We start from the raw sequence: 19,425 nt of genomic DNA, 5'->3' as shown, positions 1-19,425 counted from the left end.
TTCTTGCATTTCTGGCCTGACTTGCTTGTAGTATGAAAAGGGTGCCACAGTGGCCGAGTGGTCTAAGTAGTTGAATTACTGTATCACTAGCCTATTTAAAGGACAATTTCTGAGCTTGTTTGCCTTACAATTAATGTTACTATAAAATGCATGGTGTGAAATAGCACTTTTTATTAAATTTCTGCAAATGGAATCATACTCCCACAACTAATCAGTATATTTATTATAGCTTTTGTAAAAGTTTTGAACAATTTGTCTCATACGGCTTGTGTACCCAATGATTATGTTAATAAAGATGGACAATGATGAACATTAGTTTTATAAATGATATTATATTATATTTAGGCAGCTGGTGTTGTTGTAGAACTTATTAGATCAAAGAAGATGGCAGGTAGAGCTGTATTGTTGGCAGGACCTCCAGGAACTGGCAAGGTACTGTTAATTTCACAATAGTTTCCTTCTGTGTTTATAATATACTGTGGATTCATTTATTTTCGTGGGTACCAATATTCGTGGATTAAGGAAAACTTACATGTTCGTAGAAATTAAATTTCGTGGTTTTACCGAAGTCTGCATACAAGCGTATAGAAAATTTGTTATTCGTTGAACATTTAATTCGTGGTTCACCTGTACCCACGAAAACCACGAAAATTGGTATCCAACGAATAATAATGAATCCACAGTAATAATAATTAAACAAAAAAGGAGATAACAATTCAGAGACCTTCACATGTCCTTTAAAGGAGCTTAAAGCACTGCTGTGCTATATTTTCAGTAAAGTATATCTACAATTTGAATTTAAAATTAAAACTGATATCAATTTTGTAGAAAAAAGAATTGCATGTGTTTTGTAATCTGTTGAGGGTCTAATCAGATTTGAGATTTTTTTTAAATAATTAACTTTTGCTGCAAGTACACAAACAGTGTTTGGTTGCTTTTAAATAAATAGAAAATGTGACAAAAACAGGTAATTCATTTTGTCGCCAATAAAAAATCTGTTACTGTATGAATTGAATACCTACTGTAAATACATAAATATTTTAAAAGAAAATTAACCTTTTTGTGTGTTTAAAAGTGGAATGTTTTTGTCAGAACTGATTGATAAAAGTAACAAAAATGACATTCAGTATTCACACAAAATGAAATGTATCTTTCTGTTGAATGGGAGACATTGACTCTTTGCAGACTATTTTAATCTTGATTCATAATGAATTTTTAGACTGCTATAGCGCTAGCTGTTGCCCAGGAATTAGGATCAAAAGTGCCTTTCTGTCCTATGGTTGGTAGTGAAGTATACTCAACCGAGATTAAAAAGACTGAAGTATTGATGGAGAACTTCAGACGAGCTATTGGACTCAGAATCAAAGAAACAAAGGAAGTCTATGAAGGAGAAGTGACTGAGATGTCTCCAGTTGAAACAGAAAATCCAATGGGAGGTTAGTTTTGTATTCTTCCAATAGAAAGTTTTCACAATTCTTTAACATACGTCAAAGTTACAATACTGTAATGTGAAACAGGCTGATTGATACAAAGTTAAGGATGTACACCTCTGAGGAGCCAAAAATTTCTAGAATAAAATTTTTTTTCTAAACTTGATTTTTGGGTTTATATGACTGTAAAAAATAATTGGTGAAGAAAAAATCATATGGTGATGCACTTCTTTTTTTGCTACGGCCATTTGAAAGTACCCAATTTTGACGATTTTCCCATTTTTCATCATTTTTTACCCATTTTTGTGCTATTATCATGAAAAAAATCAGTTTCACAAACTTTTTTTCATACTTTCACTAAAGATGAAGTGGACCAATCTGAATAAATCTAACTAAAAAAACTATAGGTAGGTGTTAATGAAAGTTTTATAAAATTTTGTTGCTTTTTCGTGTCAAATTTCCTATTCTGTCAATTTTGTAAATTTGGGATTTTTCTCTTTTTTTAGAACAAAAAGCATATTATTTCAACTTCTTTGTTATAAATGATTGAAAAGATACATATCTAAGAAATTTGGCACCAATTTTCTCGAAATTTTGGCTCAAGAGACTGACTTGATTAGTTATAAAATTTTATTACTCAAAAAAAAGTGAAGTCTAACCATGCAGTTTACCATGTTGGTCACATGATATGAAAGAGGGGTTAAAGAGTCAAACATGAGTGATAAACAATGTTGACACAAGTAAAATACATATAGAGAGGGGGCATATCAAAGCTCTTTGTTGATATATAAAGTAAAAATGTCAAGGCTTTTCAAAAAGAGTTTATTGGGATAATTTAATGTAGAATGTGTGCACATGATAGGATTAAGATTATTTTGCAAACAAATACAACCATGGAATGAGCATTGTAATAGACTATGAAATTGTCAAAAATAGTTTCTGCAATTATTCTAATAAATGAATAACAAAAATTAGAATATACTTAGTACTCAAAAAGCAATATACTAATTTTAGCATTAGTGTTGAAATCAAGTGTAATGGTATGAATTGTGATTTTATACTATAAATATGTCTTTGTAGGGTATGGTAAGACGGTAAGCCATGTTGTCATTGGTTTGAAAACCGCCAAAGGAACAAAACAACTTAAGTTAGACCCATCTATATATGAAAGTCTACAGAAAGAGAAAGTAGAAGTTGGTGATGTTATTTACATTGAGGCTAACAGTGGTGCAGTGAAGGTAGCTAGCAGATGTTAAGACAATATAGATAGAAACTTAGCATTTTTTAAAAGATCAAGAATTTGTAATTGGTTACACTCAATTGCACCTTTGTCAGATTTTGATGTAGGAAACTTTAATTTAAAAATGGTCAAGCACTGTATGTTTAATAACTGTTATTCAATGTATTTTAAACCTTTGTTTTGGATAAACATTATAGCCTGAAAATAAGAGAATACACAATTTTTATACCACCGCAAAAAAATTTTGTGGTTGTATATTGGTATGACGTTGGCGTCGTCGCCGTCCGAAGACACATTGGTTTTCGCACTCTAACTTTAGTTTAAGTGAATGGATCTTTATGAAATTTTACCATAAGGTTCAATACCACAAAAGGAAGGTTGGGATTGAGTTTGGGGGTTATGGTACCAACAGTTAAGGAATTAGGGGCCAAAAATAAGCATTTTTATATGACCGCAAACAAATTTTTGTGGTCATATATTGGTATGACGTTGGCGTCGTCCGGCGTCGTCGTCGTCCAAAGACGCATTAGTTTTCGCACTCTAACTTTAGTTTAAGTGAATGGATCTCTATGAAATTTTACCATAAGTTTCAATACCACAAAAGGAAGGTGGGGATTGATTTTGGGGGTTATGGTACCAACAGTTAAGGAATTAGGGGCCAAAAATAAGCATTTTCTAGTTTTCAGACAATAACTGTGGAACGGTGTATGGATCTCTCTGAAATTATACTACAAGTTTCCATACCACAAAGGGATGGTTAGGATTTGCTTTGGGGGGTTATTGCTCAAACCGTTTAAGAATTAGGGGCAAAAAAGGGGGAAAAACAAGGTTGTCCTCATTAATGGACAAATACTTTAGTACAAAACGTAATTTAAAGCAGTGTAAGGAAGATAAATCAAATACATCATTGAAATTATCTCCCTTACACTGCTTTTAAATTATGTATTAAGTAATGGTTAATGAACAATTAAGATAATTTAAAACAGTGTAAGGGAGGTAATCCAAATACAACGTTTTGGTTACTTCCCTTACACTGCTTTTAAATTATGTTTAAAGAAATGCATATTTATAAAGGAAGACCAGTATGGCGCATTAGATTTGTAAAATCTTTGACCACATTTATTTATTTGTTATGCCGAATCTAACCGTGTATTTAGATTTTTAATTTTGGGTCCTGTTTTTAGCTCACCTGACCCGAAGGGTCAAGTGAGCTTTTCTCATCACTTGGCGTCCGTCGTCCGTCGTCGTTAGCTTTTTACAAAAATTTTCTCCTCTGAAACCACTGGGCCAAATTTAACCAAACTTGGCCACAATCATCATTAGGGTATCTAGTTTAAAAAATGTGTCCGATGCCCCTGCCAATCAACCAAGATGGCCGCCATGGCTAAAAATAGAACATAGGGGTAAAATGTAGATTTTGGCTTATATCTCTGAAACCAAAGCATTTAGAGGAAATCTGACATAGGATAAAACTGATTATCAGGTCAAGATCTATCTGCCCTGAAATTTTCAGACAAATCTGACAACCTGTTGTTGGGTTGCTGCCCCTGAATTGGTAATTTTAAGGAAATTTTGCAGTTTTTATACGACAGCAAAAAAATTTTGTGGTCGTATATTGGTATGACGTTGGCATCGTGGTCGTCCGGCGTCGTCGTCCGAAGACACATTGGTTTTCGCACTCTAACTTTAGTTTAAGTGAATGGATCTTTTTGAAATTTGACCATAAGGTTAAATACCACAAAAGGAAGGTTGGGATTGATTTTGGGGGTTATGGTACCAACAGTTAAGGAATTAGGGGCCAAAAAGGGGCCAAAAATAAGCATTTTCTAGTTTCCAGACAATAACTGTGGAACGGTGTATGGATCTCTCTGAAATTATACTACAAGTTTCCATACCAAAAAGGGATGGTTAGGATTTGCTTTGGGGGGTTATGGCTCAAACCGTTTAGGAATTAGGGGCAAAAAAGGGGGAAAAACAAGGTTGTCCTGGTTAATGGACAAATACTTTAGTACAAAACATAATTTAAAGCAGTGTAAGGGAGATAAATCAAATACATCATTGAAATTATCTCCCTTACACTGCTTTTAAATTATGTATAAAGTAATGGTTAATGAACAATAAAGATAATTTAAAACAGTGTAAGGGAGGTAATCAAAATACAACGTTTTGGTTACTTCCATTACACTGCTATTAAATTATGTTTAAAGAAATGCATATTTGTAAAGGAAGACCAGTAAAAATATCTGCAAATGTGGCATCTTTTTTTTTTACAAAAAAATCCATATGAAAGATTTGACACTATATTTTAAATTCTATTATAAAATAGATTAAGTTAGCACTATGGTAAATTTAAATGGGTTATTATGGTTGCCAACTCCATTGGAAATTTGAATTGAGATTATGACCATATCTTGAGGGAAAGAATTTTTTTGGGGAAAAAAAGTGGGGGGGATAAAAAGAAATTGTGGGGGGTCAATTTTTTCTCATTTCAGATTTCAGAAATTAAAAAGAATTATTCTTCAAATATTTTTTTTTTTTCAAATTTCAAGACCCCTTTATCAAATTGGTTCATATTGGGGTCAAAAGGGTCCAAAATTAAACTTTGTTTGATTTCATCTAAAATTGATTTATTGGGGTTCTTTGATATTCCAAATCTAACCGTGTATTTAGATTTTTAATTTTGGGTCCTTTTTTTTTAAATTGGTCTACATTAAGGTCCAAAGGGTCCAAAATTAAACTTAGTTTGATTTTTAACAAAAATTGAATTCTTGGGGTTCTTTGATATGCTGAATCTAAACATGTGTTTAGATTTTTGATTATGGGCCCAGTTTTCAAGTTGGTCCAAGATAGGGTCCAGTATTTAAACTTTGTTTGATTTCAACAAAAATTGAATTCTTGGGGTTCTTTGATATGCTGAATCTAAACATGTGTTTAGATTTTTTATTATGGGCCCAGTTTTCAAGTTGGTCCAAGTTGGGGTCCAAAATTAAACTTTTTTTTATTTCAACAAAAATTGAATATATGGGGTTCTTTGATATGCTGAATCTAACCATGAATTTAGATTTTTTATTTGTGGGCCCCGCTATCAAATTGGTTCATATTGAGGTCAAAAGGGTCCAAAATTAAACTTTGTTTGATTTCATCAAAAATTGAATTATTGGGGTTCTTTGATATTCCAAATCTAACCGTGTATTTAGATTTTTAATTTTAAGTCCCGTTTTTTAAATTGGTCTACATTAAGGTCCAAAGGGTCCAAAATTAAACTTAGTTTGATTTTAACAAAAATTGAATATATGGGGTTCTTTGATATGCTGAATCTAACCATGTATTTTGATTTTGGACATTGGACCATAATAGGTAAATTAAAAAAATTCAAGTTCTTAGACCACATTCTTTCTGTGTCAGAAACCTATGCTGTGCCAAATATTAAAAACAATCCAAATTCAGAGCTGTATCAAGCTTGAATGTTGTGTCCATACTTGCCCCAACTGTTCAGGGTTCGACCTCTGCGGTCGTATCCAGCTGCGCCCCAGCGAAGCATTTTATTTAAATTGGTCTACATTAAGGTCCAAAGGAAATATATGGGGTTCTTTAATCTAACCATGTATTTTGATTTTGGACATTGGACCATAATAGGTAAATTAAAAAAATTCAAGTTCTTAGACCACATTCTTTCTGTGTCAGAAACCTATGCTGTGTCAAATATTTAATAACAATCCAAATTCAGAGCTGTATCAAGCTTGAATGTTGTGTCCATACTTGCCCCAACTGTTCAGGATTCGACCTCTGCGGTCGTATCAAGCTGTGCCCCAGCGAAGCATTTTATTGGTTATTATCTTGAATATTATTATAGATAGAGATAAACTGTAAACAGCAATAATGTTCAGCAAAGTAAGATCTACAAATAAGTTGTCATGACCAAAATTGTCAGTCGACCCCTTTAGGAGTTATTGCCCTTAATAATCAATTTTTAGTAAATTTTTGTAATCTTTTACAAAAATCTTTTTCCCTGAAACTACTGATACAAATTTAACCATACTTGGCCATAATCATTATTAGGGTATCTAGTTTTAAAAATTTGTCCGATGACCCCGCCAACCAACCAAGATGGCCGCCATGGCTAAAAATAGAACATAGGGGTAAAATGCAGTTTTTATACGTCCGTTTACGGGACGTATTATGGTATACCTTTGTCCGTCTGTCTGTCCGTCCGTCCGTCTGTCCGTCCGTCCGTCCGTCGTCAACATGTCGGACATTAATTCAAAAACGCTTTAACCAATATGCATGAAACTTTGGTGAATTGTTTATATCTATTGACGTGAGCTCCCTTTCGTTTTTTATAAATTTTAGATTTACCATTTCCGAGTTTTGGGGTTTTATTCATTAAAAAAGGGGGCATTTTCCAGTTTTCGGACAATAACTCAAAAACAATTTCACCAATTTGCATGAAACGTTTTGTGAATTGTTCATATCTATTGACGTGAGCTCCCTTTTGTTTTTTTATAAATTTCGGATTTACCGTTTCCAAGTTTTGGGGTTATATTCATTAAAAAGGGGGGATTTTCCAGTTTTTGGACAATAACTCAAAAAAAATTTCACCAATTTACATGAAACTTTGGTGAATTGTTTATTTCTATTGACATGAGCTCCCTTTTGATTTTTATAAATTTCAGACTATACGTTTCCGATTTATTGGGTTTTATTCATTACAAAATGGGGATTTTCCAGTTTTCGGACAAAAACTCATAAATGCTTTCAGCATTTTTTATGAAACTTTGGTAAATTGTTTATATCTATTTTTGTAAGCTCCCTTTTGATTTCTATAAATTTTCGATTTTACGTTTCCGAGTTATAAGATTTTATTTGTTTATAGTCTGACAACAGATTTACTAAGTATTGCGCAACAGCACAGTGTATTGCACAACAGCAAGAAATCTTTCATATAACCAATTTCAAGTTCTTTGACTACATTTATTCAGAAACCTACAATATATCAAATATATAATTGCAATCCAAATTCAGACCTGTATCAAGCTTGAATATTGTGTCCATTTTTGCCCCAACTGTTCAGGGTTGGACCTCTGCGGGCGTATCCAGCTGCGCTCAGCGAAGCAGTTTATTGGTTTATATCTCTGAAACTAAAGCATTTAGAGCAAATCTGGCAAAAATGTTCATCAGATTTAGATTTATCTGCCCTGAAATTTTCAGACAAATCCGACGACCCGTTGTTGGGCGCTGCCCCTGAGTTAGTAATTTTACAAAAATTTTGCAGTTTTTATACGACCGCAAAAATTGAAAATTTTTTGGTCGTATATTGGTATGACGTTGGCGTCGTCGTTGTCGTCGTCGTCGTCGTCGTCGTCCGGCGTCGTCCGAAGACACATTGGTTTTCGCACTCTAACTTTAGTTTAAGTGAATGGATCTCCATGAAATTTTACCATAAGGTTCAATACCAAGAAAGGAAGGTGGGGATTGATTTTGGGGGTTGTGGTACCAACAGCTAAGGAATTAGGGGCCAAAAAGGGGCCAAATATAAGCATTTTTGTAACTTCCAGACAATAACTTGTGTGTAAGTGTATGGATCTCTCTGACATTGTACCACAAGGTTCCATATCACAAAGGGAAGGCTGTAATTGATTTTGGGGGTAATTGCCTCAAAATTTTAGGAATTAGGGGCCAAAAAAGGGGCAAAAAACAAGCATTTTTCTAGTTTCATGACAATAACTTGTGTGTAAGTGTTTGGATATTTCTGAAATTGTACTACAAGGTTCCATATCACAAAGGGAAAGCTGGAATTGAGTTTGGGGGTAATTGTCAGAAACGTTTAGGAATTGGGGGCCAAAAAGGGGCCAAAAATAAGCATTTTTCTAGTTTCCAGACAATAACTTGTGTTCAAGTGTATGGATCTCTCTGAAATTGTACTGCAAGGTACCATACCACAAAGGGAAGGCTGGGATTGAGTTTGGGGGTGATGAATCATAAGGGGGTTCAAAAAATTTGGGGGGGGGGATTTTTTTTTTTCTTTTTTTTTCTTTTTTTCCTTTTTTTTTCCTTTTAAAATTTTCCATTTTAAGTTGGTTATTTCTGATTAATATTTAAAAGCAAATAATAATGATATGGTAGGAGATACACACCAAACAGGATGTGTAAATTATTATATAATAAGTATTGTGCAATAGCAAGAAATTTTCAATTGCACAGTATTGCACAATTGCAAGAAATCTTCAATTGCACAGTATTGCGCAATAGCAAGAAATCTTCAATTGCACAGTATTGCGCAATAGCAAGAAATATCCAATAGCACAATATTGCGCAATAGCAAGAAATTGTCAATTGTACAGTATTGCACAATAGCAAGAAATATTCAATTGCACAGTATTGTGCAAAAGAAGATACTTCGTATAAATTGCTTATTTCTTGATCAATTTCAATGGGGTTTTATTCTTGAATTCTTGGTGTTCTTTAATATGCTGAATCTAACCGTGTATTAAGGTTTTGGATTTTGGGCCCCGTTTTTAAATTGGTCCACATTGAGGTCCAAAGGGTCCAAAATTAAACTTTGTTTGATTTCATCAAAAATTGAATTATTGGGGTTCTTTGATATGCCGAATCTAACCGTGTATTTAGATTCTTAATTTTTGGTTCCGTTTTCAAATTGGTCTACATTAAGGTCAAAAGGGTCCAAAATTAAACTTAGTTTGATTTTAACAAAAATTGAATTTTTAGGGTACTTTGATATGCTGAATCTAAACATGTATTTAGATTTTTGATTATGGGCCCAGTTTTCAAGTTGGTCCAAATCGGGGTCCAAAATTAAACTTTGTTTGATTTCAACAAAAATTGAATATATGGGGTTCTTTGATATGCTGAATCTAACCATGTATTTAGATTTTTGATTTTTGGGCCCCGTTATCAACTTTGTCCACATTGAGGTCAAAAGGGTCCAAAATTAAACTTTGTTTGATTTCATCAAAAATTGAATTCTTGGGGTTCTTTGATATGCTGAATCTAACCATGTATTTAGATTTTTTATTTGTGGACCCGCTATCAAATTGGTTCATATTGAGGTCAAAAGGGTCCAAAATTAAACTTTGTTTGATTTCATCAAAAATTGAATTATTGGGGTTCTTTGATATGCCAAATCTAACCGTGTTTTTAGATTTTTAATTTTGGGTCCCGTTTTTTAAATTGGTCTACATTAAGGTCCAAAGGGTCCAAAATTAAACTTAGTTTGATTTTAATAAAAATTGAATTTTTGGGTTCTTTGATATGCTGAATCTAAACATGTGTTTAGATTTTTGATTGTGGGACCAGTTTTCAAGTTGGTCCAAGTTGGGGTCCAAAATTAAACTTTGTTTGATTTCAACAAAAATTGAATATATGGGGTTCTTTGATATGCTGAATCTAAACATGTATTTAGATTTTAGATTTTTGGCCCAGTTTTCAAGTTGGTCCAAATTGGGGTCCAAAATTAAACTTTGTTTGATTTCAACAAAAATTGAATATATGGGGTTCTTTGATATGCTGAATCTTACCATGTATTTAGATTTTTTATTTTGTGGGCCTGCTATCAAATTGGTTCATATTGAGGTCAAAAGGGTCCAAAATTAAACTTTGTTTGATTTCATCAAAAATTGAATTATTGGGGTTCTTTGATATGCCAAATCTAACCGTGTTTTTAGATTTTTAATTTTGGGTCCCGTTTTTTAAATTGGTCTACATTAAGGTCCAAAGGGTCCAAAATTAAACTTAGTTTGATTTTAACAAAAATTGAATTCTTGGGGTACTTTGATATGCTGAATCTAAACATGTGTTTAGATTTTTGATTATGGGACCAGTTTTCAAGTTTGTCCAAGTTGGGGTCCAAAATTAAACTTTGTTTGATTTCAACAAAAATTGAATATATGGGGTTCTTTGATATGCTGACTCTAACCATGTATTTTGATTTTGGACATTGGACCATAATAGGTAAATTAAAAAAATTGAAGTTCTTAGACCACATTCTTTCTGTGTCAGAAACCTATGCTGTGTCAAATATTTAATCACAATCCAAATTCAGAGCTGTATCAAGCTTGAATGTTGTGTCCATACTTGACCCAACTGTTCAGGGTTCGACCTCTGCGGTCGTATCAAGCTGCGCCCAGCGAAGCATTTTATTTGTTATTATCTTAGATATCATTATAATATCTAATATCTAATACTATTAATTATGATTTTAACCTTATTTTACATGATTTCCAAAGCATCAGTAAATACAGGTGAGCGACACAGGCTCTTGAGAGCCTCTAGTTTAAATTGGTCTACATTAAGGTCCAAAGGGTCCAAAATTAAACTTTGTTTGATTTTAAAAAAAATTGAATATATGGGGTTCTTTGATATGCTGAATCTAAACATGTATTTAGATTTTTGATTTTTGGCCCAGTTTTCAATTTGGTCCAAATTGGGGTCCAAAATTAAACTTTGTTTGATTTCAACAAAAATTGAATATATGGGGTTCTTTGATATGCTGAATCTAACCATGTATTTAGATTTTTTATTTGTGGACCCTGCTATCAAATTGGTTCATATTGAGGTCAAAAGGGTCCAAAATTAAACTTAGTTTGATTTTAACAAAAATTGAATTCTTGGGGTTCTTTGATATGCTGAATCTAAACATGTGTTTAGATTTTTGATTATGGGCCCAGTTTTCAAGTTGGTCCAAATTGGGGTCCAAAATTGAACTTTGTTTGATTTCAACAAAAATTGAATATATGGGGTTCTTTGATATGCTGAATCTAAACATGTATTTAGATTTTTGATTTTTGGCCCAGTTTTCAAGTTGGTCCAAATTGAACTTTGTTTGATTTCAACAAAAATTGAATATATGGGGTTCTTTGATATGCTGAATCTAAACATGTATTTAGATTTTTGGCCCAGTTTTCAAGTTGGTCCAAATTAGGGTCCAAAATTAAACTTTGTTTGATTTCAACAAAAATTGAATATATGGGGTTCTTTGATATGCTGAATCTTACCATGTATTTAGATTTTTTATTTGTGGGCCCGCTATCAAATTGGTTCATATTGAGGTCAAAAGGGTCCAAAATTAAACTTTGTTTGATTTCATCAAAAATTGAATTATTGGGGTTCTTTGATATGCCAAATCTAACCGTGTATTTAGATTTTTAATTTTGGGTCCCGTTTTTTAAATTGGTCTACATTAAGGTCCAAAGGGTCCAAAATTAAACTAAGTTTGATTTTAATAAAAATTGAATTTTTGGGGTTCTTTGATATGCTGAATCTAACTGTGTATTTAGTTTTTGGATTTTGGGCCCCGTTTTTAAATTGGTCCACATTGAGGTCCAAAGGGTCCAAAATTAAACTTTGTTTAATTTCATCAAAAATTGAATTATTGGGGTTCTTTGATATGCCGAATCTAACCGTGTATTTAGATTCTTAATTTTTGGTACCGTTTTCAAATTGGTCTACATTAAGGTCCAAAGGGTCCAAAATTAAACTTAGTTTGATTTTAATAAAAATTGAATTTTTGGGGTTCTTTGAATGACTTTGATATGCTGAATCTAAACATGTGTTTAGATTTTTGATTATGGGACCAGTTTTCAAGTTGGGGTCCTAAATTAAACTTTGTTTGATTTCAACAAAAATTGAATATATGGGGTTCTTTGATATGCTGAATCTAAACATGTATTTAGATTTTTGGCCCAGTTTTCAAGTTGGTCCAAATTGGGGTCCAAAATTAAACTTTGTTTGATTTCAACAAAAATTGAATATATGGGGTTCTTTGATATGCTGAATCTTACCACGTATTTAGATTTTTTATTTGAGGGCCCGCTATCAAATTGGTTCATATTGAGGTCAAAAGGGTCCAAAATTAAACCTTATTTTGTTTTCATCAAAAATTGAATTATTGGGGTTCTTTGTTAGGCAAAATTTAACCGTGTTTTTAGATTTTTAATTTTGTGTCCCGTTTTTTAAATTGGTCTACATTAAGGTCCAAAGGGTCCAAAATTAAACTTAGTTTGATTTTAACAAAAATTGAATTCTTGGGGTTCTTTGATATGCTGAATCTAAACATGTGTTTAGATTTTTGATTATGGAACCAGTTTTCAAGTTTGTCAAAGTTGGGGTCCAAAATTAAACTTTGTTTGATTTCAACAAAAATTGAATATATGGGGTTCTTTGATATGCTGAATCTAGCCATGTATTTTGATTTTGGACATTGGACCATAATAGGTAAATTAAAAAAATTGAAGTTCTTAGACCACATTCTTTCTGTGTCAGAAACCTATGCTGTTTCAAATATTTAATCACAATCCAAATTCAGAGCTGTATCAAGCTTGAATGTTGTGTCCATATTTGTCCCAACTGTTCAGGGTTCGACCTCTGCGGTCGTATCAAGCTGCGCCCAGCGAAGCATTTTATTGTAACTTCCAGACATAACTTGTGTGTTAGTTTATGGATCTCTCTGACATTGTACCACAGGGTTCCATATCACAAAGGGAATGCTGGGATTGATTTTGGGGGTAATTGCCTCAAAATTTTAGGAATTAGGGGGCAAAAAACAAGCATTTTTCTAGTTTCATGAGAATAACTTGTATGTAAGTTTATGGATCTTTCTGAAATTGTACTACAAGGTTCCATATCACAAAGGGAATGCTGGGATTGATTTTGGGGATAATTGCCTCAAAATTTTAGGAATTAGGGGCCAAAAAAGGGGAAAAAAACAAGCATTTTTCTAGTTTCATGACAATAACTTGTGTGTAAGTTTATGGATCTTTCTGAAATTGTACTACAAGGTTCCATATCACAAAGGGAAAGCTGGAATTGAGTTTGGGGGTAATTGCCCAAAACGTTTAGGAATAAGGGGCCAAAAGGGGCCAAAAATAAGCACTTTTCTAGTTTCCAGAAAATAACTTGTGTTCAAGTGTATGGATCTCTCTGAAATTGTACTACAAGGTACCATACCACGAAGGGAAGGCTGGGATTGATTTTGGGGGGAATTGCCTCAAAATTTTAGGAATTAGGGGCAAAAAAAGGGGCAAAAACAAGCATTTTCTAGTTTCAGAACAATAACTGGTGCGTGAGTGTATGGATCTTTATGAAATTGTACTACAAGGTTCCATATCGCAAAGGGAAAGCTGGGTTTGAGTTTGGAGGTAATTGCCCTAAACGTTTAGGAATTTGGGGCCAAAAAGGGGCCTAAAAACAAGCATTTTTCTAGTTTCCAGATAATAACTTGTGTTCAAGTGTATGGATCTCTCTGAAATTGTACTGCAAGGTACCATACCATTAAGGGAAGGCTTAGATTGAGTTTGGGGGTGATGAATCATAAGGGGGTTCAAAAAATTTGGGGGGAGGGATTTTTTTTTCCCTTTTATTTTCTTTAAAATTTTCCATTTTAAATTGGTTATTTCTGATTTATATGTAAAAGCAAATAATAATGATATGGTTTGAATAGGTCAATTAAAATTTTTTAAGTTCTTAGACCACATTCATTCTGTGTCAGAAACCTATGCTGTGTCAAATATTTAATCACAATCCAAATTCAGTGTGTATCAAGCTTGAATGTTGTGTCCATACTTGCCCCCAACTGTTCAGGGTTCGACCTCTGCGGTCGTATCAAGCTGCGCCCAGCGGAGCATTTTAATCAAGTTTTCTATGTAATCTTGTATTTATGTGATGTTTAATTTTATATTTTTATCTTGGGTAAAATAAAAAAAGATGAAGTCGATCATGTTTTACAATTGCAGATGAAATGATCTTATTACATGGGAAAGATGAGATGCATGGGTAAATTCATTAATACAACAGAACAACACAAGATAACCAAAATAGAATCTATAAAATCTGTGTCTTTACTCTTACCCTACATCAAATTCTTATGTCTCTATTGAATTCCTTATTTGAATTATTTCAGAGACAAGGAAGATCAGATTCCTATGCCACAGAGTTTGATTTAGAAGCTGAGGAATATGTACCTCTTCCTAAAGGTGATGTTCACAAAAAGAAAGAAGTCATACAAGATGTTACACTCCATGATTTAGACATAGCTAATGCTAGACCACAGGTAATGTCCATGGAGATTGTATAGTATAAAGTTTGTTTTAAATATGTTAACTTCCCAACAGTCAACATTTGGGGATCATTATCTACCATTTTGTGTCCAAAATTTTAAAAACAGCAGTTAAACAATTAGATATTGCATTTCATTGTATAAAACAGTTAATGTCAGGAGAAGATTGATTTCCTTTTTTATGGCAATCCATAAAGTGCTAGCTGTTTTGTTGAAAATTTGGCAAAGAGCATATACAAATGTCACAACTAAAATTTCATGAAATATATAATGAAATATATAATATATTTAGAGTTATCATATTTAAAAGGTATCACAGGAAAGAAAGTTTTTTTCACATGATGAGCAAATGTCTAAAACAGATTACAACCCTGTTTTATAGATTTGATGTTTAACAATACCTTTTATGCGGGTGATTTCCTAGCTTGAAGGCAGACTCCAGTGAATTATAGGAAAAGAAAATCAAATTTAGTGTCAAGTTTAACAGATAATCATTGATAAGATTCACAATAAAATTCTGTAAAACAGTACTTATGCATAAAATATTTGCAACTGAAGACTACACAAACAACAACCAATCAGTTATAGGCTGTACTTTGTTTTAATGCAGGGAGGACAAGATATTATGTCGATGATGGGCCAGTTAATGAAACCAAAGAAAACAGAAATTACAGGTAATATTTGTTATTTATCACTGATTTTTGTTTTCATAAATGTAGTGGTACGGTACATTCTTTCTGAAAACATTTAGACTCGAGGAAGTCATGGGCTCCTGCAACTGCACTTGAAAACTCATCTTGCAGATCATTATATGGGAAAGAGCATGATCCAAAAATGAAAATGTCAAGCAAATATGTCAGAGTGAAAGGATTGCTTCTTTTGATTCGAGGACCAAATTGAGTTAACAAAAGATATGAAAATTTGTAATTTTGATCATAATGGAATGAATGTGCCCATTATATACTTCTAAGCAAGGGTTGATTTCTTTTAATGACACTCACAAAGGATCATTCTGTGCACATGATACAAAACCAATTGTACGATACAAAAAAACCTTTTAATTGCAGTATCCTATCTACCTGAAATCTATAATTAGATTTTTTGTGTTGGTCAAGTAAACAAAAAACAATGTTTTTCCATGGGATCCAAACTTCTGTGGGCACTTCCTCTCAAAATGCAGTATTCCACTCATTACTTCTTTTCTCATCGATTGTTGAGGTCTTGTGCTTTGTTATTAGTCTCATTGGTGCCAATATATGAAAAGCTACAACTAGTGTCATGTGTCTTCCTTTGAAGACTCATATCTTCCTATTGTCTTTGTATAAATTTCATCACAGCCATAAAATGTCTTCCTCTCAGCTAAATTGACAAACACTATTTTTTTTTACAGATAAGTTGAGAAAAGAAATCAATAAAGTAGTAAACAAATATATAGACCAGGGTATAGCTGAACTTGTGCCAGGAGTATTATTTATAGACGAAGTACACATGTTAGATATAGAATGTTTTACCTACCTTCACAGAGCTTTAGAATCAACGATAGCACCAATTGTTATATTTGCAACAAACCGAGGGAAATGTACAATTAGGTCAGTAATTGTTATATTGTACTAGAAATGAAGAAAAAGAAAAGTCCACAAATTTATAAATTTCTGAAGAAATTGCTGATTCAATAACAAGTAAATGCTTTTATTGCTACTCAAAGAATAGTGTGGTATATATTACAGACTGTTTGATGAACATGTATCAAAATTCTTGTACAGTGAAAATGCTTTTATTTGTGTAGTATATTTTTAGGTCTTTCCATTTTTCTGTGGAAAGACCTATTGTATTTGTTCTGGTTATTTTTTTTTCTTCTTCAATTTTTCCCTTTGCTTGTGTGTGCATCTTATCTCATACTTTTAAAGCTGCCTATGAAATAACTGGGGATAAATATTTGGGTTGTCGAGACGAATATATGCTACGTTCAGTTCGAAGCAATCTGATGATATCTTATTGGAGTAATTGCCCCTGATATGTTGAAATTTAAGGTTAATTGATTATTACTTCAATATTGTACATGATAAAACCACTGGGTCTTTTGCAAATGTTTGGTGACATATGACTTTGAAAGATGTTAACCTGAAGTGACCTTGAGTAAACTGGAAGTAGCAATTTTTGTACTTTTTTCATTGAAAAGTACCTAAAAAACATATATTATTTCTAAAGACATATAAAACTACCATTAGAGAGCGGAAGTGACCTTCCATAAACCTGAAGTAGCTCATTATCTGCCTTATTTGAGGCAAAAGTATATAGAAACCATATATTTTTGGATGGGTAGTCAAGATTGTTAACCCCCCCCCCCCCTAGTAGTAGTAAGAATAAAGCTATCATTAGAGACTGGAAGTACCAAATTATCTCCTTTATTTCATGCAAAATTATATATAGAAACTATATATTTTTGGAAGCAGTGTGAATAAAGCTATCATATGAAATTGGAAGTGACATTTTCTAGACTGGAAGAAGCAAATTATCTCCCTTATTTCAGACAAAAGTATATACAAGCCATATATTTTTTGAATGAGTATGAAGAACCCCATGATTGGGCACCAACAGTAACTTTGAGTAAACCGGATGTAGCTTCTGATCAATTTTTATACGGCCGCAAAAAAATTTTGCGGTCGTATATTGGTATGACGTTGGCGTCGTCCGGCATCGTCTTTGTCCGAAGACACATTGGTTTTCACACTCTAACTATAGTTTAAGTGAATGGATCTCTATGAAATTTTACAATAAGGTTCAATACCACAAAAGGAAGGTGGGGAATGATTTTCGGGGTTATGGTACCAACAGTTAAGGAATTAGGGGCCAAAAAGGGGCAAAAAATAAGCATTTTTGTAACTTCCAGACATAACTTGTTTGTTAGTGTATGGATCTCTCTGACATTGTACCACAAGGTTCCATATCACAAAGGGAATGCTGGGATTAATTTTGGGGGTAATTGCTTCCAAATTTTAGAATTAGGGGCCAAAAAGGAGCAAAAAAAGAGCATTTTTCTAATTTCATGACAATAACTTGTGTGTAAGTGTATGGATCTCTCTGACATTGTACCACAAGGTTCCATATCACAAAGGAAATGCTGGGATTGATTTTGGGGGTAATTGCCTCCAAATTTTAGGAATTAGGGGCCAAAAAGAGGCAAAAAACAAGCATTTTTCTAGTTTCATGACAATAACTTGTGTGTAAGTGTATGGATCTTTATGAAATTGTACTACAAGGTTCCATATCACAAAGGGAAAGCTGGAAATGATTTTGGGGTAATTGCCCAAAACATTTAGGAATAAGGGGCAAAAAAGGGGCCAAAAATAAGCATTTTTCTAGTTTCCAGACAATAACCTGTGTTCAAGTGTATGGATCTCTCTGAAATTGTACTGCAAGGTACCATACCACAAAGGGAAGGCTGGGATTGATTTTGGGGAGAATTGCCTCAAAATTTTAGGAATTAGGGGCCAAAAAGAGGCAAAAAACAAGCATTTTTCTAGTTTCAGGACAATAACTTGTGTGTAAGTGTATGGATCTTTATGAAATTGTACTACAAGGTTCCGTATCACAAGAGGAAAGCTGGGTTTGAGTTTGGGGGTAATTGCCCTAAACGTTTAGGAATTTGGGGCCAAAAAGGGGCCTAAAAACAAGCATTTTTCTAGTTTCCAGACAATAATTTGTGTTCAAGTGTATTGATCTCTCTGAAATTGTACTGCAAGGTACCATACCACAAAGGGAAGGCTGGGATTGAGTTTGGGGGTGATGAATCATAAGGGGGTTCAAAAAATTAAAGGGAGGGATTTTTTTTTTCCTTTAAAATTTACCATTTTATAAATGGGTTATTTCTGATTTATATATAAAAGCAAATAATAATGATATGGTTTGAATAGGTAAATTAAAATTTTTTAAGTTCTTAGACCACATTCATTCTGTGTCAGAAACCTATGCTGTGTCAAATATTTAATCACAATCCAAATTCAGTGCTGTATCAAGCTTGAATGTTGTGTCCATATTTGCCCTAACTGTTAAGGGTTCGACCTCTGCGGTAGTATCAAGCTGCGCCCAGCGGAGCATTTTATTATAAAGTTAAAAACAACTTTTTTTTAGCTTAAAACTTGACTCTCTAAAATACAAATGACAGAAAATGTTAACAAATTGTTAAGACCTTTTGTTCTTCATGAAGGGATATATTAATCAGAATATCTCGAGACTTATTATAATTACTTATATTTACAGAGGAACTGAAGATATTGTTGCACCTCATGGAATTCCTCTTGATTTATTGGACAGAGTGATGATTATTAGAACATTACCTTACTCAGAGGAAGAAATGGTCCAGGTTAGTTTTGAACTTGTATAGATGTATATATGCCATTCTCCAAGAGAAAACATGTTGATCTTTTTGGGACTGTATTTTGTCAAGAAAATTTACACAAAAGTTTGTCCATTTAAAATAGATAAGAATGTGATTGAACTTTACAAAAAAATTTTTTTTTTATTTGCAGAAATTCATCTTGCTTTTATATTTTGACCATTGTTAATCATTCCATCAGTCCCCTTGTCTTTTTTTTATTTTCACCAAAGATATAATGAATCCAGTTTGATATTATAGAATCTTAAATGACTTTTATATAATCATTGGAACAATTGATGAAAATGGC

General features: G+C 33.0%; 1 protein-coding gene and 2 long non-coding RNA genes across 4 annotated transcripts in view; 2 read left to right on the top strand and 1 right to left on the bottom strand.

Moving 5' to 3' along the window:
• The window catches only part of LOC127710545 (ruvB-like 1), a 34,146-nt gene that overhangs the window by 9,878 nt on the left and 4,843 nt on the right, over positions 1–19,425 (top strand). The window contains exons 2-8 of the mRNA XM_052216485.1: positions 346–432; positions 1,220–1,436; positions 2,511–2,668; positions 14,585–14,734; positions 15,351–15,414; positions 16,131–16,329; positions 19,001–19,103. Coding sequence (XP_052072445.1) covers positions 346–432; positions 1,220–1,436; positions 2,511–2,668; positions 14,585–14,734; positions 15,351–15,414; positions 16,131–16,329; positions 19,001–19,103 — 978 coding nt within the window. The remainder of the gene's footprint in view (positions 1–345; positions 433–1,219; positions 1,437–2,510; positions 2,669–14,584; positions 14,735–15,350; positions 15,415–16,130; positions 16,330–19,000; positions 19,104–19,425) is intronic.
• On the top strand, positions 7,913–13,555 carry LOC127710839 (uncharacterized). Its single transcript, XR_007986354.1, has 2 exons — positions 7,913–8,275; positions 13,302–13,555. It is a non-coding gene; the product is annotated as an uncharacterized LOC127710839 (long non-coding RNA).
• The window catches only part of LOC127710853 (uncharacterized), a 243,599-nt gene continuing 236,779 nt past the window's right edge, over positions 12,606–19,425 (bottom strand). For both annotated transcript variants that reach the window (XR_007986365.1, XR_007986364.1), the window contains exon 3: positions 12,606–12,952. This is a non-coding gene — a long non-coding RNA (uncharacterized LOC127710853). The remainder of the gene's footprint in view (positions 12,953–19,425) is intronic.

Source organism: Mytilus californianus, unplaced genomic scaffold (genome assembly GCF_021869535.1).
Source record: "Mytilus californianus isolate M0D057914Y unplaced genomic scaffold, xbMytCali1.0.p SCAF_1, whole genome shotgun sequence".
Lineage (NCBI taxonomy): Eukaryota > Metazoa > Mollusca > Bivalvia > Mytilida > Mytilidae > Mytilus > Mytilus californianus.
This window is presented reverse-complemented; position numbering and strand designations above follow the sequence as displayed.